The sequence below is a fragment of the Pterocles gutturalis genome, unplaced genomic scaffold (assembly GCF_000699245.1).
Source record: "Pterocles gutturalis isolate BGI_N339 unplaced genomic scaffold, ASM69924v1 scaffold4825, whole genome shotgun sequence".
In the NCBI taxonomy this organism is placed as follows: domain Eukaryota; kingdom Metazoa; phylum Chordata; class Aves; order Pterocliformes; family Pteroclidae; genus Pterocles; species Pterocles gutturalis.
The window spans coordinates 11017-34655 of record NW_010145625.1 but is presented as its reverse complement, the minus strand read 5'-3'; the positions used below and the strand labels follow the sequence as shown (position 1 = coordinate 34655).

At 37.8% G+C, this 23639-nt stretch overlaps 1 protein-coding gene across 1 annotated transcript; it reads left to right on the top strand.

Annotated features, from left to right (window-relative positions):
* Positions 1 to 215: 215 nt before the first annotated feature.
* NAA15 (N(alpha)-acetyltransferase 15, NatA auxiliary subunit) lies at positions 216 to 21697 on the top strand. Its single transcript, XM_010085429.1, has 18 exons — positions 216 to 308; positions 2838 to 2972; positions 3143 to 3296; positions 4425 to 4544; positions 5194 to 5289; positions 5428 to 5534; positions 5926 to 5998; positions 6516 to 6685; positions 7633 to 7785; positions 9914 to 10042; positions 12102 to 12315; positions 13436 to 13629; positions 15757 to 15865; positions 16715 to 16813; positions 17540 to 17683; positions 18770 to 18867; positions 20254 to 20265; positions 20398 to 21697. Exons 1-18 carry the CDS (start codon positions 285 to 287, stop codon positions 20452 to 20454), a joined length of 2088 nt encoding a protein of 695 aa, XP_010083731.1. The 5' UTR covers positions 216 to 284; the 3' UTR covers positions 20455 to 21697.
* Positions 21698 to 23639: the final 1942 nt, after the last annotated feature.

Genomic DNA, 23639 nt, shown 5'->3' with positions numbered 1-23639 from the left:
GTACAGCTGATTAAAAGAATGGTAGCGATTGTAATAAGCGTTGCTGTTCATTTATTTATAAAAGCTTTTTACCGACTGTTCTGTCACTGCCATGTTGGATATGTTTTTTCCCTGTTCAAATTGAGTAGAATCCTTAACGCAGTTTTCCAGGTTGGCATGTCTATGGCCTCCTTCAGAGGTCAGACAAGAAGTATGACGAAGCTATCAAATGCTACAGAAATGCACTGAAATGGGACAAAGACAATCTTCAAATCTTGAGAGATCTTTCTCTGCTACAGATTCAAATGAGGGATCTTGAAGGTTACAGGGTAAGTACATATACTGCATTTATTATCAGATTCTAGGGAATTGTAGCACAGGTGGCAAATTGCTTCATGACACTTGAAAAAAATACAGAGTTAGATCTAGAGTGTTAAAACCATGTACTACTTGATACTTTATGAAAGTGCTGTGAAAAGCAGATACTGAGCGATTTCTGTAAAGTATACAGATTTAATGGCATATTAATATATTTTTCAGCTCAGTACAGAATTGTTTGCTCAGGTTTTTTTAATGCTGCGTAATCCAGCTGTAGACAATTCCCAGTCTTTTTATTATTTCTGGGAAGGATTCCTGCAGGTAAAAGGCAATGTGTTCAGAAGAAAATTGTTCTTCAGGCAAAGGAGTTTCTATTTTTTAAGAACTTTTTACCATGTCTTCCTCCTCCTTTAAATCAGTGGCCACCAGTTTTCTCTTGGCAGTGGGTAACGATACAAAGCAAGCAGTAAGCTGCATGAAACATCCTATTTTGCTTCCCAGCCAATGTGGGCATTAGTGGCAGCTCCTTCCTCTGGGTCTAAATATTCCCTTACATTTCCTGTGAGCTGCAAGATTGTGGATCAGAACTCTTGAATATTCCTGTTCAATCTTTTATTTAATGTGCAAAAATGTTTAGATTACTATCTTGTTTTCTTCTGTTTATTTTGTAGTAAAGCTGAAGGCAGTTTGGTGACTTAGATTGAAACCCTCTTTCCACACTGCAGTGCGCAGTTATTCGCTGCTTTGCGTCGGTTGTCTGTATTTGCCTTGTGAGGTGATGTTTCATGCTAACCAACCATTATGAGGTGGTAGTGTCACTTCTGTAAAGAAGAATACAAATTTTCTATTGTCCTCTCTACAAATGCTGCTCCTAATGTAGTTCTTTTTTTTTTCTGTCTTCTTGAATTGCAAGCTTGTGTCTATCTTGCCAGTACCCTTATTTCTTAAAAAGTAGGAGCTTCTGTTTAATATGCATATTATAGAGATGTTTATGTGGTTCAGGGTAAGTCGTAGTTGCTGCCTGTGGTCAATGTATGGCTCACTTAGGATTAGACAAAACAATTACTGTAGAAGATTTGTTTGTTTCTTACTCTGCCATCCAGGGAAAGATGGCAGTGGTCGCCTAAAGTATTCATAATTCAAACATTAATTAATTGGAAAAAAGCTCCTTAGTTCCTCTTAAATTACATTTCTGTGCCTGGAAGCTTGTTTGTTTTTCAGTTGATGTAGACTGGTGTAATAAAGTATTCCTTTTCTCTAGGGGGGGGGAAATAGTTGTTTTTTACCTGAGATACTTTGGATAATTGTTTATGTCAGGTTTTCATCTTTTCAGGATTTCCTTGCACCTTTAAAGTTGTGGCTGTTAAAACACGTTAGTTGGTCTCTTCATAGATTATTTCCATTTCAAATTAGGGTAATGTTAGAATGCCAGGAACAAGACTTGTTCTCAGAGCAGTGTGGAGCCATCAGCCTCAGTGAACTCATTCTCAAGTTTGGGTATTTCTTAATCACCATTTTTTTCATGTTAGTAATTTGGAAAATTGACTCCTCGCTGAGACAAGATAGCCAAAGCTTAGCATAGGTGCCAAAATCCATTTGCAAATGTATGTTCTCTGGGCCTCTGGATAAAAGTGAATACAAATGTATAATTACTAAACATACAAGTAGGACATGGTTATAGAATGCATCAAGGATTAAATGTTAACGTGCTGAGAAGCCAGTAATTCATAACTGCCCATATGCTAGTTTCTGAAGAAGGTGCATTTACTCTCAAAACTGGGAATAAGGTTGTGTTTTGGTGGGTTTTTTCCTCCTTCACTTTAATTTCCGCGCTCTCCTACTTCTTAATATCTTGAGTGATAGTCCTTCATTCTAATCAAACTGCTGCATGTTACTATTTTTGGTTCTCTGTTAACCCCTGCTTCTGACTGTGCTTTTTAATAGGTAGCAACTTTTACCTTTATTTTGAATTACTTTAAGATGCCTTTCAAGAGTCTGTAACAAAACAAGTAATAACTTTTTCCTCAGATTAAAAACAACACGATACCAAGCAAATCTGTTGCATCCTCCAGCTGTAATTATCTTCTGGCCAAAGAATAGGGATGCGCTTGTATGGACTATTTTGCCTAACAACACTTGTAATGATTTAAAACATATGTACTTCCAAGGTGAATTTGGAACACCTAGTATATAGTAAAAGTTCCTGCAACTCAAACCAAAGTATCCTTAGTTGCATTCTGTTCATAAGCGGTAAGACAGGAAAAGCATGTGTGTCATACATTAAGAAAGATAGTCTGACTCATCAGTATTCAATTGGACATGATGTGTTATTTTCTGTTGTGGGGTTTGGTTTTTTTTTTATTCAGACAAGACCATTATAGTGTTTTAACGTTTATTCTTTCTTCTGGTTCAAAAAAAAAAAATTGCATAAAGAAAACTAATTTTCAATAACATTTCTTAAATATTAGACTACTGAAGACAGAGTATTGCATAAAGGATTCTACAGAGCATCAGGAAAATCAGTAGTTACTCTTTTGCAGGAAACAAGGTACCAGTTGCTTCAGCTCCGACCTGCACAGAGAGCGTCATGGATTGGTTATGCCATTGCATACCATCTGCTGGAAGACTATGAAATGGCAGCAAAAATTTTAGAGGAATTTAGGAAGACACAGCAGGTAAGAGGAAAATGTGAAATTCCTGTTTGGATTGCTGCTTAAGCCAAAAATAAAACTCTGCTTTCTTTCCTGATGTGAAAACTTCATGAAGTTTCTTTAGTCAAATGAATTTAATCCCAAATGCCTTCTAGAAGGCTGACCTTTCTCATGTGTCTTGCTTTCCTGTGTAGACATCGCCTGATAAAGTGGACTATGAGTACAGCGAACTGCTGCTGTATCAAAATCAGGTCCTCCGGGAGGCAGGACTATATAAAGAAGCCTTGGAGCATCTTTGTACCTACGAAAAGCAGATCTGTGATAAACTGGCTGTTGAAGAAACTAAAGGTAATTTACTTTTTGACGGTACACTTCAACAGCATAGCCTACAATGGAATTCCTGTACTGTCAGCTTTTCCCATCTTTTGGAACTTCATCTTTGGTTTTAGATTAATTTATTCTGCTGTGGTAAAGGACTGCTTGTCTCAGAGCTGTTCTGGGCCGGTCATACTCTTCTCCTAGGTCAATAAGACATCAGTAGGGTACAGATGCACTGTTCTGAAACTTCTGAGCTGATGAGCATTTGCAGCAGATGATCCTGAAATGATGTGGTGAAGTTCTGTTTGGGTAGCATACCCAGACCTACGCTGTTGTAGCTCTGGTGGTGGTCCTGACAGGGACACCACTTGCTGAAAGGGCAGAACCATCTTTGGTGAAGGAGAAGGCTTTTAATTGTACTCAGTCACCCTTGCAGTGTATGGAAATAGGCTCTCTAGCGGGGCAATCCAACATAGGCTTCTGGCATTGTATTGTTATAGTTGTAGCATATAATATTATAACAGATTGGTGTAATACTGTATGTTGTATTCCATAGCTGGAATTGCAGAGAGATAGAACATCAGCAAAGATGCTCTATACAGTTGTTAGATCTCAACTTTACTTTTAGTAGTTGTATCTTGTAATGAAGTATCGTTGAAAGGAAAACTTGCTTGCAGAATCTTGAGAACTCATTAATGGGACCAGTGGCTTGATTTAAAACATTGAAGTTAGTTTTATGAAATACCAGACTGAAGAACCGTTCTTTTATTTGCAGTTCTGCAATTTCAAGTTGGTTTTCAAGATGCCATATTCATGAAATACTGTGTACTGCTTGTAATTGCCTTCTGTAGTAAAAATTGTGTTTAAGTCACTTCAGTAAGTGAAAAAAGCTACACGCATCTTGCTTTTAACATTAACTTTTCAAGTAAGTTTCAAGAGTTACTGGCTGAGTTGTAGAATCTGATTGCAGTTGCAGCTATTGTCAAAGTAAAAAGCATATCTGTCCACTAGTTTGTGATGCTACTGTGATAGCTTTTTCTAAGAAATTAGAATCTATATGGAGTTAAGGATTATCTAATGTTTTACTGTAGAGTGATTAATATTACACTGCTTCAGTATCTTGTTACCTTAACTTAAAACTTCTTGGATTTCACACAGGAGAACTCCTGCTTCAGCTTGGCAGACTTGAAGAAGCAGTTGAAGTTTACAAAGGACTACAAGAAAGAAATCCTGAAAACTGGGCCTACTACAAAGGCCTAGAAAAGGCACTTAAACCAGGTAGTGATTTCATCTATTGTAGGAAATAAGCCATTTCTGCACATTTGGAATTCATATATGTATCAAAAGCTTGCATTGCTTTAAATAAAACTTTTATTTGAAAACATCCCCGTTTAAGTTTTGCTTTTTAGTCAGAGTGTATACATATTGTTGTTACCCTGTCTTATTTCAAACCAAAACAATAAAACTGCAGGGATCTTTGTGCATGGTTGAAAGAAGAGAATTATTTCTTAGAAGACAGTTTTAATTTAGAGTTTTTCTTTTACTGTCTCTGTTATGTTATTTTTATGTTGTGGGTAATACAGGTTTTGGAAAAACAGGCGTGATTCTCCGGAATGGTTTTCTTTATTCAAGATTTTAGCACAACGTTAAGGCAGGAACTTTTTTTAAGATGAGAGATAAGCAGTTGGTCTTCCACTGTTGGAAGAGGAACTTGCAGATCCTGAACACCTGAAATCATTTAGTATGGCAGCTTTAAAAATAATAAAATGGAAATTAATGTTCTTTACAAAGTATATAGCCATTAGTTGCTATATATTCTGATTCTTTTTTTAACCAGATATAAGTCGCTCCTCTCCTCCTTTCACCCTGCCCTTTCCCTTCCTGCCGAAAAGGAAGGAAAAAAATAAGCTGTAATATTCTGTTCCAGCTACTATGATGGAGAGGCTAAAGATTTATGAAGAGGCCTGGACTAAATACCCAAGGGGACTAGTTCCAAGAAGATTACCATTAAACTTTTTGTCAGGTAAGTTTATTTTTGCTGAGCAGGTAGTCGTCAGCACTTGTGTTTCTTAGATACTAACGTTTTAACAGCATTTTAACAGTCTGCAATTGACAAGTAATGTGTGGTAAAACAAAATCAACAGGTCTTTTTCCTCTCAAGGTGAAAAGTTTAAGGAATGTCTGGACAAGTTTCTAAGGATGAATTTCAGCAAAGGTTGTCCACCAGTCTTCAATACTTTGAGGTCATTATATAAAGACAAGGAGAAGGTAGGTTTTTTCTCCTTACTTTTTAGATGATCTGCCTTATAGCTGTGATGCATTAAGGAGAGGAAGGAAACTTTTTATTCTGCAGTGCTCACTCAGTCAGCACAGTTGTATAATATGGCCTGGTGTAGAAATGTGAAGAGATGTAGAAAACTAAGATTTACTCAGTTATAAGCTGCATAAGTGTTAACTGAGGGTAGCTTGGTCTTAATTTGTTAAAAAGAGGGGTGAGATTGAGTGCATTCCCATATGTATTGTAATTCAGGATGTTGCAGAATTCTCTTACCAAAAATAACTAGTTTGGGTAACACCAAGTAGTTCAAGTTGAAATAAAATACCATCTTGCCAACAGATTTTTTTTTTTTTCTTTTTTGGTCTTGTCTTGCATATGTAGGTGGCAATCATAGAAGAGCTCGTGATAGGTTATGAAACCTCTCTAAGAAGCTGCAGGTTATTTAACCCAAATGGTGAGTGCTAAGACTGTCATATTTCGTGGAAATAGTGCCTGGTGCAAGCATTATGTGACCATTCAGAGACAGGGAATCAGTGGGGAGTGAAGAAACTGAGATGATGGGGGTTTTTCCCTTTTTTTTTTTTTTCCCCCTTAACACAAAACTGAACCATAGCCATCCCTAGAATGGATTTAATCTGTCAAATAAAGTCTGTACTCAGAAGTTAGTCACTTGTTCTAAAAGTTTTGCTGGATCCACAAATTCGATCATCTCCTTGCAGTTTTGAGCTCAAGTATTGTATTTTCAAGGATCACTTTTCCTTTCTCTTAAAACCACAGTATGAGAAAGGAACAGTATGTGCTCAGGTTAAGGGACTTACCTGGCCCCGGGTGTTTGAAAGCACTCCCAGATCTGGTGTGACAGCCTGATAGAGGGGCAGAATTAACTTCAGTGGCTATATTTATAGAACCCTGCTTCTGGCATGTTTTGATAAACTGAAAAACAGAGCTCCCTCCACTTTTTCTCTCTCCAGATGATGGCAAAGAAGAACCTCCAACCACTTTACTCTGGGTCCAGTATTATTTGGCTCAACATTACGATAAAATTGGACAGCCATCCCTGGCTCTAGAGTATATAAATGCTGCTATAGAAAGTACTCCCACTTTGATAGAACTCTTCCTTGTGAAAGCAAAAATCTATAAAGTAAGTTTGGCTTATTCTTAGTGACCAGAGGTTGTTTTTTTGTTACGGTGGAAGACTTTCAAATACGCTATACTTTCCTGTAATGTTTTTGATGTGAACACTGAAGTGTTCAGCTTGTATTAAGCAAGACAGGTGGAGATTCTATGGAAAATCACTTAGTGAATTTTAGTGAGTTTATAGGTAAGGGTATTGTTTGGGTACTTGGTTTTTTTTTTGTGCATGTGAATAAGCCCCCCAGGCTGCAGGTGGAGATCTGCTCTGGTGTCTGGAGCACATCTTCCCCCTCCTTCTACACTGACGGTGGGGTCTGCAGAGTTGTTTCCCCTCACATATTCTCACTCCTCTCTTTGGCTGCAGTTGGGCAGTTTTTTCCTCATCTTAACTGTGTTATTACAGAGGCACTACCACCATTGCCAGTGGGCTCAGCCTTGGTCCCTGGTGGGTCCGTCTTGGAGCTGGCTGATGTTGGCTCTGTCAGACATAGGAGAAGCTTCTAGCAGCTTCTTACAGAAGCCACCTCTGTAGCCCCCTGCAACCAAAAGCTGGGCACGCAAACTCAAGACACAAAATACACTGCAAAATGTGAATTTCCAGTTTACAATTATATTCTTCATATTTTAGTTGATGTTTTAAATGTCTTCCACCTGTTCTTACCTCCCCTTTAACTACTTAAAAACAATTTCGCAGCTACAATGTGGCATTGTGTCAGAATGGGATTATCCCAAGTGTCCTCTAAGCATTTTCAGTAAAAACATCTAGTGCCAAAAGACCTGTAATTCCGTAATGAGGGAAGGTAATTTTTCTGGTTTTCTTTTTCTTTAAAGAGCTGTTGCTTTCCTGAAGAAAGCTATTTATTCAAAATTTCAATAATTCTGTTAAACAGTGAGTGGATAAAACATGCATGTTTTATAATTGCTGAATCTAACTTGAATTTCTGTCTCTTTAAGCATGCTGGAAACATTAAAGAAGCTGCAAGGTGGATGGATGAGGCTCAGGCTTTGGACACAGCAGACAGATTTATCAACTCCAAATGTGCAAAATATATGTTGAAAGCAAACTCCATTAAAGAAGCAGAAGAAATGTGTTCTAAGTTTACGAGGGTTTGTTGCATTTTACTATAGCTCTTTTGAATAATATGGACCTGATGCAGTGTAGAATAACTTTGTGTTAACTTTCCACTCACCTTTACCATGATCTTTAAGTTCTGTTTCAGACCAGCTGTGATTGCTTGCCTCACTAATAGCAGTCAATATCACATTGAGTAAACATGATTCCATAGTATTAAATGAAAGCTCTAAAGCTAGAATTTGATCGATTTTTGTCTGGTAGGAAAAATACAGCATGCCCATTTTAGCGATAACTACTTTGAAAAAAAGGTTTTCTGAGAAGTCTTTGGGTTTAGTGTTGATTTCTACAGAGTCCTTGAAAGATTTGATAAAGCTGCCTATGTGTCTGTTTTGTAATGGTAGTAAGCTAGAGAATGCGGACTTCTCTTGTAGCAAGGTATCTGTGTGGCTGTTAGGTGAGAGACCTTCTGAGATGCCTTCCTTTTGTGAACAAGCTTTCATCCTTAAGGCCATGTTCAGCAGTGATGAAGGGAAGAGCTGCATATTGTGGTTTTTTTTGTTTTGGTATGGGGTTTTTTGGATCTGCTTGGGCATGACCAATTAGCTGGCAGAAGAAGTTTGCATTATGCAGTTTGCTTAATTTTCATGCATCAGTTTTTGTCCCTGCAGGGGACAAAATAGGTCTGATAGGTTTGATGGTCTCACAGGTTAGTTACTTTTTAAATTGCCTTCTCTTGCTGTTGTCCTTTCATAACTGAAAGCCAAAACAGCTCAAATGTAGTCTTTCCAGAATATTTGGCCAAAGATAGTTTTAGAAGACCGGCAATATCATTATGTGTTGTCAGTGGGAGACAGGCAACAAGCTATTAGGACCTCCCTGCAGAAATAAAGCCTTTTGTTTGTTGTCCCATTTTTCTCATCTCTCTTGAAGAGCAGGAGAAACCTGGAGTAAGGTAGGTTGAACAATTGGGGTATTTATAAGGGGAAAGCTGAAGGATTTGGTGAAATGGAGGCTGTGTGCAGGCTAACACGGAGGGAGGGGAAGTCCTGTTTTACATAAGATCAATAGCTTTATGTGGAGTTTTTCATGCAAAACTGCTGTGAATCTAGGTTAATTGACCTCTCTGCCTTAAGCAGCTTTAAGAAGATGTCAAAAAAAGCAAACATAACCAGTTGCCCAAAACTTCAGAAATATAATTTGATGATATTGCACTGAGTAATCTTTTTTTATCTCCTTTTGATTTTACATCTAGCGCTCAAATACAAGCTTCTTAATTAAAAAAATACCTAAATGAAGCATAATGACAATGGAACTGACAGGTTTTTTTCTAAATTTTAGCTGCTTAAATCAGACAGATTTGAAGACTGCCTTTCTCTCTCATTTGGGACGTCTGCCTTCACCTTCTATTTGAATATTATCTGTCGTTTTCCTAGCTTTGGCTCTTGGCTGGTTCTTGAATAGCCTGTTTTTTGCAAGATTTCTGTTTTTGGAATGGCTGCATCTACCCCAAGTAGCTGAGTTTGACGTTAATCTTAAAGACATATGATAAGTTCTACATATCTGTGCAAGTACATATAAATACCAGATCTGCAAGGCTACTGTAAGCTCCTTTTCTGAATCAGAAGGTGTCAGAGCTACCAGTATTCCTTTTGCTACCTATTACTACTGTCAGTTACTTCTACTCTTAGCTCAGTCAGCAGTCTCTGGAAGACACAGATGGCAGTTTTAGTTAAAAAAATCCTGCAGGTGTCAGTGTCATGTCACATGCTAAACTTTTCTGTCATTTTTCTTCCTGCTGCAATGTGTTATACTTGCACACAATATTAAAAATGCTGAATGAATGTCTCTTTATCCTAAAGATGAGGAACTGTAACAGTTAAGTGGTTACTACCTGACTATTCATTGTGTGTTTTGAACTCTTACAAAAAGTGGAACACAGAAGAATATTCCATCCCCCCCCCACTTTGGAGACTTGCTCAATGAACAAAGCAAGTCCATCTTAACTGTGGCATTTATAATTTTCAGGACTCCAGTTTTGAAATTTAGCATTCTTTTGATAGCCTCTTTATTTGTGCTTTTAATTAGAACAAGATAAACGAAATGGCAGTTAACAAATTGAATGAGATTTATTTTTTTATATAATGCTGTTTTTGCTTTCAGGAAGGAACCTCGGCAGTAGAGAACTTGAATGAAATGCAGTGCATGTGGTTTCAGACAGAATGTGCGCAAGCTTACAAAGCAATGAACAAATTTGGAGAAGCACTTAAGAAATGCCATGAAATTGAGCGAGTACGTATCTAGTTAAACTGCCTAGGCTGGAAAACCCTAGCTTAAGTTTGCTGTGCTAATATGTTTCCTTTCTGAGCAGTAAGAGTATACCTGATGTAGCTTCAGAAGAGAGTTCATTTCATGTTGGCAACTGACAAGTTCATTAAATTTCCTCCTTAAAATGCTGTTGTAAACTGTGTATTGTAAAAAGATAATACAAAGTCATTTGAAGATCCAGGAAAGAACAGAAAACTGTCAGAAATAGCCTTATTTTTGGCAAGGTACGGGAAAATAGTTATTGGGTACAAACCAAGAGTAGATGGACTTTAAGTCCAAAAAGAACATGGCTGAGCTGACAAGCCCAGCCTTAAAGGAAAGGAAAGATGTCACCTTGGTAATTGTTAAACCACTGTATTTTAGCGGGAGAGAATAAATGTTAAAAAACATGAAAAATACTAAATATCCTCTCCTTTAAAAAAAAAATAAAAACCCACAACGGACAGTATTAAGCTACAGTTTAAAAGAAGCTATTAGAAATATCAAGACTTCTTAAAATAGAGATTGTATCCAGAAGGGATACTTGCACATTAAATGCAGATCCATAGTAAGGCAAACAAAAAAATTTGGATGTGCAACTTTTTTTTTTAAAAAAAAGGGAAGAAAAAAAAATATGCAGCTGTGCGGGAGGTTTTTTTGACAGAGTCTGGAAAAAAGACCAGACAACTGAGGGTGTAAATTAAATGCTTCAAGAGGAGGACTTAGTAGGAGCAGACAACCAGCTTTTACAAGAAAAGGAGTTTACCATGAAGATTACTAAGGCGTCTCTCTAGAGTCTTCATTGTTTTATATATCAATAAGTGATCACAGAAAGGGAGTGAATAGTACAAGGACAACACTTGCTAATCATAGAATCATTAAGGTTGGAAAAGACCTCAAGGGTCATCAAGTCCAACCCAACACCACCTAACTCACTAACCCATGTCCCTAAGCACCACATCTACACGTTTCTTGAACCCCTCCAGGGATGGTGACTCCACCACTTCCCTGGGCAGCCTGTTCCAATGTCTGACCACTCTTGCAGTGATGATGTGACGTGATTAAAACCTGGCTGCCAGAAGTTGCAGAGAAGGGTGTCTCAACACTCAATGATAAAATGGCTCATGAAACATAGTGTTCAACAGTGTGTGAAGGAGGGACAAGAATTCTTTGTCTGTGCATCAGCAGTAAAAAGTCTTATGTGAATTATTGCTGCTCAGGAAAGAAATCCTGGAATCATTATTGACAGAGCTGCAAAAACTACTGTGGTGGTGTAGAGCAGCAATCGAAAGGAGAATGTTGGGAATTTAGTGACTAGAGAAGTCGTACTTTTCTTCCGTTATATAAATCTGTCATACTGTTTACATCTGAATATCACACCTCCTTAAAAATGTGCTAGTAAAATACGTGCCATAGAATAACTTCCACGTGAAGAGTGCAATCAGTTTGTCATGCTTACTATTTTATCCTCAGCTTTGACAAGCAACAACTGAGTTTAGGATGAAGTTGTATGAGATCATAAGTACATGGAGAAGTAGAAGAGGGTAACGACTTTTCCCTGCTACTCAAACAAAAACAAGGGGACATCAGGTGACAATGAGAAAGCAGTTCTTGAACAAAAGGAAGTACTTTCCCACACCACATGTGATTTAAGTGTGGAATTCATTACCACAGTATTTAATGGAAGTCAAGATTATACTTATGACTGAAAAGAAGAGAGGAGTTCGTAGAAGAAAAATTTTTCAAGTGCTGTTTAACTTACACAACAAATGTAGAACCTTTGCCCCTTAAACTGTAAATTGTCAGAGGATAGTTACTGTTAAGAGATTGTGGAATGGGTGAATTTTGGTTTTAAGATGCCTTCTGTTCTTTTCACCATGACTTTATTTCTGGAGGATCTTGTTAACTTGGGTTTCTAAAAGTTAGGGTGTGTTTGTCAAACAGCAAGCTTTTACTAAATTATTCCCTTGGAGAGAGTGTATTAAAAAAAATCTAGGTAGTATCTGATTGTTAATACTTGCTAAATAATGTTATGTTGTATTAGCATTTTGTAGAAATCACGGATGACCAGTTTGACTTTCACACTTACTGTATGAGGAAGATTACCCTTAGGTCTTATGTGGACTTGTTAAAACTAGAAGATATACTTCGGCAACATCCATTCTACTTTAAAGCAGCGCGAATTGCCATAGAGATATATTTGAAACTTCATGATAATCCCTTAACAGATGAAAATAAAGAACACGAGGCTGATACAGGTATTCAACCCTCAAGATTGATTAAATTTGCAGCTTCACTAATTAGTGGATTTTTTTAATATCTGCTATTCTTATAGTTTTCAACTATAGTAGCCAAAAATAAGGACTGAAAGTAGGTAAATTGTAGCTTGGCCTGCATGTGAAACTGTATGTTCTACTGAAAGTTAAACTAATACATATTTTTATTTTGGTTTTTGTAGCTACAGTTGTAATTCTTAAGTAAAAACATGTTTGTGTTATGAAATTGCTGAGAAAACATGGAATTCTCGTGGTTGTTGGTCCATGAAGTAACAGATTGAAGCAGGTGTGCTTGGAGGTGGCTCTTTCTAAGCATTTTATCAGTATGCAAAAATTAGACTGGGTAGCAACTTAAATTTTGTCATCTCTTGCTCATCATATAAAAATGTTTTAAATCCACCAATGTATTTTTTTTCTCATCTCTGATTGGAGAGCAACTTCAGTGCTTATGGCTTGGGGCACCTCAAATGGTATGAATAGAGGCTATTGAATCCTTCAAGAGGAATTTGTCGAGTTTAAGATTTCTCATCTCTGATCATTTGGGGGGCTTCAGGTTCAAATTATGACAAGTAGAAGTGTGATAGAATTTCTTGTAGCCACCTTCTGATGTGTTTCAAATTAATTTTCCATGCTTTAATTGGAGGGAGGAGAGAATCTGAATATGAATCAAATGTCTGTAGGGCATTAAAAGCAAAGCTGGAACTGTCTATGCCAGAGTGCCACTATTTCACCTTATTTTTGTTAGACCATTTAATTACTGCATTAAACATAACTTGTGTGATGCCTAAGGAATAAATCAATGTGTATCGGTGTGCACTTTTACTCCTGGCACTGGTTTTGTGAAGTCGTGCAGTAATTACTTTGTCTCACCTTCAGCATGTTATACTATTTCCTGTTGCCCTGACTTCACAAAGGAATTTGTGAATGATGAAGCAGCAGTGTAAACTGTAAAATAATCTATCAGTGGTAAAGGAGCTTTTACAAGTGTAATGGCAGCATTACTAGTTAGTAGATGGTTTAAAAAATATAATGGTATCTGACAACTGATTGAGACTTTATATTAGACATCAGCATTGTCTGGTTTTGCTCTGTGTGTGTCCAGCAAATATGTCTGACAAGGAGCTAAAGAAGCTACGAAATAAGCAGAGAAGAGCGCAAAAGAAAGCACAGCTGGAGGAGGAGAAGAAGAATGCTGAGAAAGAGAAGCAACAGAGGAATCAGAAAAAGAAGAAAGATGATGATGATGAAGAAATTGGAGGCCCGAAAGAAGAACTTATCCCTGAGAAATTGGCAAAGGTGCTTACAAATGTAATAATACAGTCCTACAAATTTCTAGAAAACTTAGAGTGAGCACACATATAGTTTGAAAGCCATTCAGATAACTTGTTTTTTTTGTATGGCTTCTCTTCACAGGCGGCATTTTAAAAAGACTTCTTTTCTAGGGGTAGTTTGTTGGATGTACTGTCCGTAATGTGATGAAATCACAGCTTTTGTGCCTAGTTCTCAAAGGCATTTGCTACAGGTGGAATTATCTTCATGTGTGTATTGCACTAACTTGTTGATTGTACCCTATTTCTAGTTGATCGGATGGAAGTCTTTCTATTCTGTATGTAAGGTGATTATCATTCACTCTTTATGTCCCATAATATTTTTTTATTTATTAAGCATAGACAACCTGTGAAAGAGTAGGCACTGAAACACTGAATGCTTTAATAGCATGTGCTTGCATTTGTTTTGAATGGGGGGAAAAAAGGATAAAGAAGGTTTTCGGAAATAGCAGTAGACTAGACTGAGATGGATTTTGAGAACTGGATTAAGAACTGTAGAGATGCATAAAGGGGAGGTTGACCCACAAGACTATTCTTGTGCTAAAGGTTGTACCTGTAAGGAACAGGAAAACATTTGAAAAACATGGGGAAAGATAGTGGAAAAAAGTATAGAGCGGAAAAACTAATTTATAGTAATAGTAGTATAGTATGCAAGTACTGGTAGACATAGTATTTGCTGTTTTCACATTACATGTATCATTAATACTATTGGCTCTTGGGGGGATGATATTTGAAAGCTGAAACTGAACTTCAGTGTAGCCAGGAAGCAAGTGACTTTAAAAACTTGACTAGTCATTTAAGAATATTGTTGGTATTGCCATTGTTGAGCTCTCTGGTTGTAGGAAGCAGCACTCTAAATTGCAGTGCTAGGTAAGGTTGAAATGGTTGCAATGGCATGGATTGAAACTGAGTTCTGGAGTAGAGGGACGTTGTGGGACATCCCAGGAAAATAAGGCAGTCCCCAAGACTATAGGGAATAGTTGCAGCTGTATAATGCATTCCTTTTGGCAAGTCTTCTCTAATTATATTCCAAATTTAATGTCAGAATCATGAGTCAGACACTTGCAAATTCGGTTGGTTCCCAGTGCCAGAAGACCATTTCTGACCTAGCTGGTCACTTGTAAACAGTTTTCTTGAAACAGTTGCCCTTAGACTTTGGTGGATAGGTAGCTTTGGCATTAAAGGCATAGCTTTGAACTCTGTTTTATTATAGGTCCAGACAGTTTAAGTGCACAGTTGTGACTGATGTATGCAAAGTCATAACAGCACATACAAGTGATGCATTTTTTTTATTAAATCTGCTTTACTCTAAGGTTAGCAGGAACTCCATAAAGTGTCCATCATTGTCTTCAACTCAAGTATTTCCAATGAAGTGTATTGTTTCAACATTACTGAATTGTTGACAGACAATTAAATTTTTTGATTCTTAGAGAGTAGTTTATGTTCATAAAAATGTAAATATGAAGGACAACAGACAGTTCTTGTTCGAATTATCTCTAATCTCTAGATGCAAGAGATCTGTCTGTCAAGAATCTTGGCACAGAATTAATTTGTGTTGAAGCTGTCCGTTTACTGGATTATGCTAGCTAAGACTCGGAGACCATGATCGATACCTAGTTACTTCAGGCTTGCTGTTAGTATCTTGGCTGGGAATATTGCCATGACGTGGCAGCTCTCAGGAACCTGTCTGAAGCTCAGATGAACAGGCTGTCATGGGGACAAAGTAGTGGTTTACCAACATCTTAGGCCCATGGGTGTAGATTGGCATGGAGAGCCATACTGCCCATTACAATGCAGGTTCAGCTGCGGTGGTGTTTATTGACAGTCTATAATAGAAGGCAGAGTTTTGTATCTCTATAGGAAAATGTGATTTTTTTTTTAACCATCACAAAGCAATTTTTTAGACTTAAGTCTGTTTAGACACCACTGCTGAGTGAAAGCTGGAAAATTTGTAACATAAGAGGTCCTAAGCACCTTATGCATTGCCTTATGAGAGTACCTCTCTGACATGAATCAGAAGTAGCTAATTCTGTTGTTGTAGAGTTATTAGGTTTAAGCTTTGACTTAGTTGTGTGTCACTTTCTTGAATCTTTAGGTTGAAGCACCTTTGGAAGAAGCCATTAAATTTTTAACACCCCTGAAGAATTTAGTGAAGAACAAAATAGAGACGCATCTTTTTGCCTTCGAGATTTATTTTCGAAAAGGTAGGTGAGAAAACTAATGAAAGAAAGCAATTTGCTGTTCATAAAGATGTATATTGGAATTCAAGAAAAAACTACTGATTGAGATATGAGGAGAGAGTCCCTGTCCAGACGTGTAACATGTCATTGGACCAACACCCCTTCAAGAAAAAACTACTGATTGAGATATGAAGAGATAGTCCCTGTCCAGACACATAACTTGTCATTGGACCGACACCCTAGCCGTGAGCAATCTGTGAAGAATCAAAGTTTGAACATTTGGTGATTATCCACTTTCTTTGCTGTGTTTATAAGCAGTGAGACTGTAGAATTAATTCTCCCAGCTTGCATTTGCCCTTGTTATTTGTGTCTGTAGTTGGTAGAACTGCATGTTGTGAGGAAGTGGTACAGGTGATTATCCACTTTCTTTGCTGTGTTTAAATCTATAAGTAGTGAGACTGTAGAATTAATTCTCCCAGCTTGCAACTGCACGTTGTGAGGAAGTGGTACGCAGTTGCTAATGAGAACTGGTCTTTTGAAACCTGTGACTTGAGTTATCGTATCAGTTAAATATTATGCTTTAAGAATTTATTATCTTCATATTTATTTAGCAGTTTAACAGGCTTAATTCACTGGTTAAATGAACAAGTTAGGAAAAAAATGACTGTTGCAGTACACTCAGCTTTAATTTCTTCTGATAACAGGCTTAATTCACTGGTTAAATGAACACGTTAGAAAAAAATGACTGTTGCAGTACACTCAGATTTAATTTCTTCTGAACATTCTAATTTCAAACACTAAATACTCCTGCAACATAATGCAGTGAGTTCCAGCCACAGGTTTTTGACCATTTGCCAACACTTTCTTTTCCAGAGAAGTTCCTTCTCATGCTTCAGTCTGTGAAGAGAGCCTTTGCTATTGATTCTAGTCATCCTTGGCTTCATGAGTGTATGATTCATCTCTTCAGCAGTGGTATGAATCTGTTTGTTATGACTTCATCTGTACATGCTTCCAGATGATGCCTAACCTGCATTAGTCATTGATTTTTAGTTCATAGACTGTTAGTACAATTAATTCAAAATATTTAATACATGTATTAGAAAGCTTTTTAAACAACTGATTAATGCTAAAATTAAGTATGTTTATTATTACTGCAGCTGGATTTAGTAGTTATTCCAACAAGTATTAGTAAGTCTTAAGACTGTGAGTAGTATGGTGAACCCCTGAAGGAGTGAGTGAAGAAATGGAATCTGGCTTTCCTGCTGGCAGCCTGTGTCGGTGTGCGAAGAGAAGGCTTAGAATTATGTCCTTTTTCTGAGAAGGTCAGAAGGATTCTCTCCCTTCCCTTGCTCCAAAGGTCACGCTTCCTGTTGAGGGCTGCAGACTAGATACATTTAAGAACAGACTGCTATGACCTCAGTCTTTGAGCCTGATAGATTTTAATCAGTGAGGGGGAGAGTGATTGGAGTAAAGAGGTTTTGGCTTTTTCTGAGTATCGGAGATCTCTCACAGTTAAGCTTTTTCCAGCCAGTTCCAGTTATCTACCTTGTTGAATTTCATGCATCTTCCTCTTAGGTTTGGGGTTTTTTCAATTATTTAATAATGTAAACATGATAAATATTAAAATAAATGCATAAAGTATATTTTACTGTGATTACCTGTGCTCACCTCTGTTAACTTTTTTTTTCAATTCAATAGTATCTGAAAGTAAGGATCTGCCTGATGCGGTTAGAACAGTGTTAAACCAAGAAATGAATCGGCTTTTTGGAGCAACTAATCCAAAGAACTTCAATGAAGCTTTCCTTAAGAAGAACTATGACTCCCTACCACATAGGTTATCAGGTATTTTGCCTTTATGCTTTTTCTTCCATGCTTCTGTGTTTTCTATGCTTACTAGCAGTGGCATCTCAGTATCAGCACCAGTCATGTGAAAAAAATCACTCTTCACATGGGAATGCTTTTCTTCTCTTGGTTTGTGTTGTTGTGGCAACATGACCACCAGGTTGTCTGTGGTTTTCTGTATTTTTTTCTATACCTGCTAAAATACAAATTTTCGGACCTCTGCCACATTTGTTTCTGATGCATGCTGAATGTGTCGTAAGATTGTAAATGTATTTAATGCATCTGCAAAATAGTTCATATGAGCTATGGTATGTGAAGTAGTATTTCCGAGTTGCAAAGCTTTTTTGATACATGTATTTGAAGAGGCTGACTGCCAAGAGAGAAATGTGTTAGTGCTCAGCAAGCCAGGTAACACCTGGAGCTACTGGTATGCCCAACAAGAGGAGCTTAGACAGTGCTGGTGACCTGTTAAAAAAGCTGGCTGTCAACAGTGACCTCATCTTGCAGAGGGTATCACAGGACCGCGTGGGAAATGGGATGTAAATCACCCAGGGGAGTGGCGTTACTGTTGTGGCTCAGTCTGGGCTCAGACCTGGCCACAAAAAGTAGCGAGGTTATTCTCTGCATCTTTTCTGGCTTCTAGTCCCTTCAACTCTATCTGTGATGTGGGATTTAGAACTGTGTCCTGGTTGTGTCCTGACACCATATGACAAGAGCTCTGTGCGCACATCTCTTGTGTGCCCAATTTCTGTGCAAAGGAGATGTGAGCCGTGGGGATGGAGGGAGCTGTGGTGTGCTGCGGGAGGTCTGACTTGTCTCCTTCACTGCCTGGGATTCTGTAGGACACTGCAAAATGCTCCCACCCTGCAATATAGACAACACCTGGCCAGTTTGGTGCTTTGTCTAACGCTGAATAGTAGAGTTAAAACTACCCTTCCACTTGCTCAGATGTCAAGCTTGAATGCTCCAAGTGGTTCCATTTTGAACCACTACTGTAGAGTTCAGTATCCCCTCTTAGTCATATTATCTCTATTTTATGTTTGGTCATTCAGTGGGTGATGGGGCTTCTTCTTTTTCCTCCCGTAGCTGCCAAAATGATGTACTATTTAGATCCTTCCAGTCAGAAAAGAGCAGTGGAGCTGGCAATGACCCTGGATGAATCCCTCATTAACAGAAATCTTCAGGTAACAGATATTTATAAAATTGTAAACAACTTCTTCTGGTGTAGCTATGGAAGTGTTATGCAGATTCCAGAGACAAGAGGAAGCTGAAGCAATTGCAGTGCCTTCTGGTAAGGAGGCTGGGTTGTTGTGTGAGAGAAGGGGGTATCAGGTTCATCTGAACCAAAATGTTTGATGTCATTTTCACACATTTGAATTAATTCTGTTTTGTCATAATATGAACGTGGCTAGCTAGCAGCAGAAACCATGTTACTGCTGCAGGTAACGGGAAGTCTTACTAAAAACAAGAGACTTCACAAGAAAAAGGTTGGCTGAGGAGTGGCTCAGACTCTGTGAAGGCTTTCCGTACTCATCCCCCTGCAAGCTGTGTGAACAATCAGAGTTGTAGTAAAAGGTGCATATGCACGTATTGGCTTTCGTATGTAGTCAAGTAAGAAGTTCATCAGATTTTGAATTTCTGCTTCATAAGCCCATAGCAGGAGGACAGAACAATCAATCTCTACACAGAATAAATAAAAGCTATAGTAAATGTCAGAGGAGTGGGAAAAGGCTAGCTCAGTGTGCTAATACTAGCATACGTGACATGGAAGGGTATTAAATGCTGCTGGGCTTTAGTGAAGGACGGTAGGTCAGTTTCTCATGTTTGGAATGCAGATTGAAACGCAGGAAATTTCATTTTTGTCTTCTAAATCACAAACAAAAGTGGATATGAAACTGCTGATACATCTGAAGGATGTGTGGTAATAGCCGAGAAATTTGCTTTGATTCACTAGTTACAGGCATTAAGTTGCATATCCTTAAATGTAAATTTTTGTTCCCTACCAGAAATATTATCGCATCTAATTATGGTTGTTCAGCTGATGCTATTTTTACATTTTAATTATAGTCCACGATTCTTCTAATTCTATCTGAAAGCACATTCATGAAAGTGATTATTAGGAAATTATAGTATATATTCTGGATTCATTGTTTTTATTTGTGAACACTAAAATTCAAATGCGTGTTATGTATTGCTGAGATGTTCATTGTATTCAAAGGCTGGAGAGAGGCAGGGGGGACACAATGAACAACAAACCCAAAAAACACATTAAGTTGCAAGTGAGCCTGATTCTTGCTTGACAGCTAGTAAGAATCAATTTAGGAAAACAAGGAACAGGTTAATCAAGATTTCTAGCTGTTTTTTAAATCCCTTTAAACGGCCTTATTTTGATTCAGACTACACTGGTATTTCATTCTGTGTCCAGTTAGAAAAATGTCATTTGATACTGATGGAAACCTGAAAAAATTAGTTGGAGTTTGTTTTTTCTGTAGTGTTATATTTCTGGTTTGTGAGTGTTCAGATCAATGTTTAAGAAACCATAACGCTGCTTTATTTTTCTCTTTAATTAGACTTGTATGGAGGTATTAGAAGCTTTATGTGACGGTAGCCTTGGAGACTGTAAAGAAGCATCTGAAACTTACAGAGCAAATTGTCATAAGCTTTTCCCTTATGCTTTGGCTTTCATGCCCCCTGGATATGAAGAGGATATGAAGATCACAGTTAATGGAGATAGTTCTGCAGAACCTGAAGAACTGGCCAATGAAATATGAACAACTTTATTGGAAAAAAATGACATTGGACCATATCTGGTGTATAATATTTTTGTCACGCACCTGCTGAATTGTTCTAACTTACAGAGAACGGAAGGAAAAAAAAATGTTGCCTTCAAATAGTTTTACTTTTTTTTATCCTGCTGACAAAGTATATATATAAAATATCTAACATATTACTGGATATAGGTTGTTCGGTTTCTTAAAAATTAAAAGCTGCTAAAATTGAAGAAAAAAAAACCCTTCTCCTTACCTACCCATGTTTTTAAACTAATTTATATGAAATCTGGAGGCGTATAGCCCTCGGAGCAGGTGTGTGGCAGAAATATTACTTTAAATTTGTCTTGTGAGATTACTGTTATCTCAGACAGCAAAAATGCTGTTTTAGCACTGGATTCTTTCACTGAGCACAAAGAGTTGATGGGGCTTTAGCATCTGACTGATTTGGATACGGGGGATGATTCTGTCCATAGGAAGTATGCAATGTGAATCAGAATATACAGAGAAACCTGCAACGTACCTGTTATGTTGCGGATGCTGGGACATACGGATATCGAGCAGAATTAAGAAACATAGTGTGTTCAATAAGCTTGTTGTGTCTCTGAAATTCACTGTACACGATCAGTTTGGTGTTCTTGCACCACAGTTTTTAACTGAAGGAACCAGTTAAAACTCTCTCTCTCTTTGAATTAAACTTGGGGGCTGGGGTGAGGAGAATCAACATTGCTGTTCTTGAGATGAACCTGTCAGCATAGGTTGGCCAAACTCTTTAAAACTGTAATGCAAGAACCAAATAGAATTATGCACTGTGATGTGGCACCAACTAATTAGAAAGACAGCATGCATTTTTCACGTAGAGTGAAAACAAAATGAGAACATACTATGGCTTGAAGTTGCAAAGAGGAGAACTCCTGACTACCATTTTGACTGATCAAGAGACTAATAGTTTAAAACCTCAGCAGGCCTTGTTCACGTTATGCAGAAAAAAAAAAAAAGTGCTGCAGTTTAGATACCTCTGGAACTTTTCCACAGTGTCACAGGTTTGTAATACTTGAAGCCCTACATTTCTAAGAATATATTTCTTGCTCAGTTGTTTCAGGCAAGCCCAAGACTTTGTAACTTAAGGGGCCCAAGATTTTTTTTCAATAACAGACCAGCTTCTTATTCCTGCAGTTACAGATGTAATTTCCTTTGTCAAACATAAGGTACCAAATATAATGCAATAAAACGTTTTGAAAAACAATTGTGTGAATATTTAAACCAATCTCTGTTGTACTTTGAAAATGAATGGGTTCACTCGAGTGCAGCTCAGGGTTGGCTTACTGTGCTGTCCAGTTACGCTAATAATGTCACTGCTGATGGGTGGTTGTTGAGTATAAAGTGCAAATGCATTATATGTAAATACTGAATGTCTGGGAAGTCCTCTAACACAGAATGCTTTACTACTTGGCTTTTAAGTTCCACCAGTGTTATGTTGAATTTTATTTTCCAAGTCAAGCTTCAGTCTGCAAGTCTACTATGTTATAACATAGCTATAAGTGCTAAAATGGTTTTTTTTATAGGCTCATCATATAGAACAGAGCAGAAAATAAACTACAGCTTATAAAGTGAGTGCCTTCTTTGCTGCAGTTCAGTTACAGAGTATGTGTCATGTGGATACACAGCCTTCCTCTTCCACATCATGGAATTCAGTGATTGACACGTACAGTTAAATACAGGAAGACTTCTTGGGGTTTGTAGTTTTCTAACTGTCAGAAGAACAGGTTTTTTGTTTCTTGTATATTCAGCATCACTTTCTTTTCATGGTTAGACTATCCTTGTGTATATTTGCAGTGTAGTTCATGTCGGAAATGTAAGTTGTATTGCTGTATTTGTATATTTAATCTGCTGGGCTTTTAGGGATTAGAGTACCTATAGAGCCTTTAATTGACTCTGGTATTTATGTCTAGATCTCAGTCTTTTCTGCAGCCTGAGATACTTGGACTGCATGTCTTCTGCAACTACTGAAGATGGTTCAATCTTGCCTACACAAGCTATGAGCTTTTGGCCTTGCCTCTGAGTATTGCTGCCATTTTCTTGGCTTCTGATGCTTAGCTGGAGGCAGATGAGTGCTCACTCTTTTTAACAGATTGTGAATTGCATCAAGCAATTTTTTTTTTCCAAATTCTGGTTTTTGGGTGCTTCCTATAAATGGGATTATTTCCTTCACTTTTTCACTGCCTGTTTTTGTCTTGAAAGAGAAGAACTAAAAGCAAAAAGTTACTTGTTATCTTTCATTATGCAAGTGGGAAAGGATATCGCTGTCAGCCTTCCAGAAGCCTCTATCTACACATCTGTGACTGTGATTTCCCCAAAGACACTTATTTGTAACCTTCCTGAAAGGCATCCATAGTGCTTCAGAGATGATGCTTTTGGCTTAAAGAGGTTCCTCATCCCCTTCCAGAAGACTGCGGTCCCAGGAAATGAAACTAAGTCAAGAGTTTACCTGAAGAAGAAGGTTCTTTAATTGGCAAAGGAATTGTTATTCCTTCATCTTCACATCTCTCCTGGTAGATCCAATGCTGACTTCTGAGGAAGAGTTTCTAAGAGCTGGAAATGATGTTACAATCCAAAGCAATGAGTCTTGGGAAGCAGTAGCACAGAGTGCCATGCTACAGTGAAAAGTTTCCTTTGCATGCTGAGATCCAAAATGGTAATCACTGGTGCTCAGTGGCCAAAGCAAGTGAGCAGGGATTGCAGTGTGATCAGAGTGACCTAGAACACCAGCTTACTAATGACACGATTTCATTTGATTCTTCACGATTTTCCCTGGAGAAAGATGTTTTCAACATCAGTGGAGCCACTAGTGATTGCATATGCCATGGATATCTTTCCTGGGGGGGAAAAAAAAAGTTAATGCAACAGATTTTCCTAGGTAGAGACTGTAGAGGGTGCAAATGCACGTTGCATAAAGCAATGCCAGGGTCAGAAGTAGTCTTAAACTGTAAATAACTGAAAGTGGTGGTTTGCCCCCAGATGATAGGGGAGGTACTGACCTTTTCCATTTGGAGACCAGAGTGCTCAGACATGCGGTATGTGTGAACAAACAGGTAAAATAGTCTCAAAATTACTTATTCAGCAACTGCTTTCATTTATTTGCATCTTAAATGCCTTAAAAGCCTTTGTTTTCTTCTACAGTTATGGGT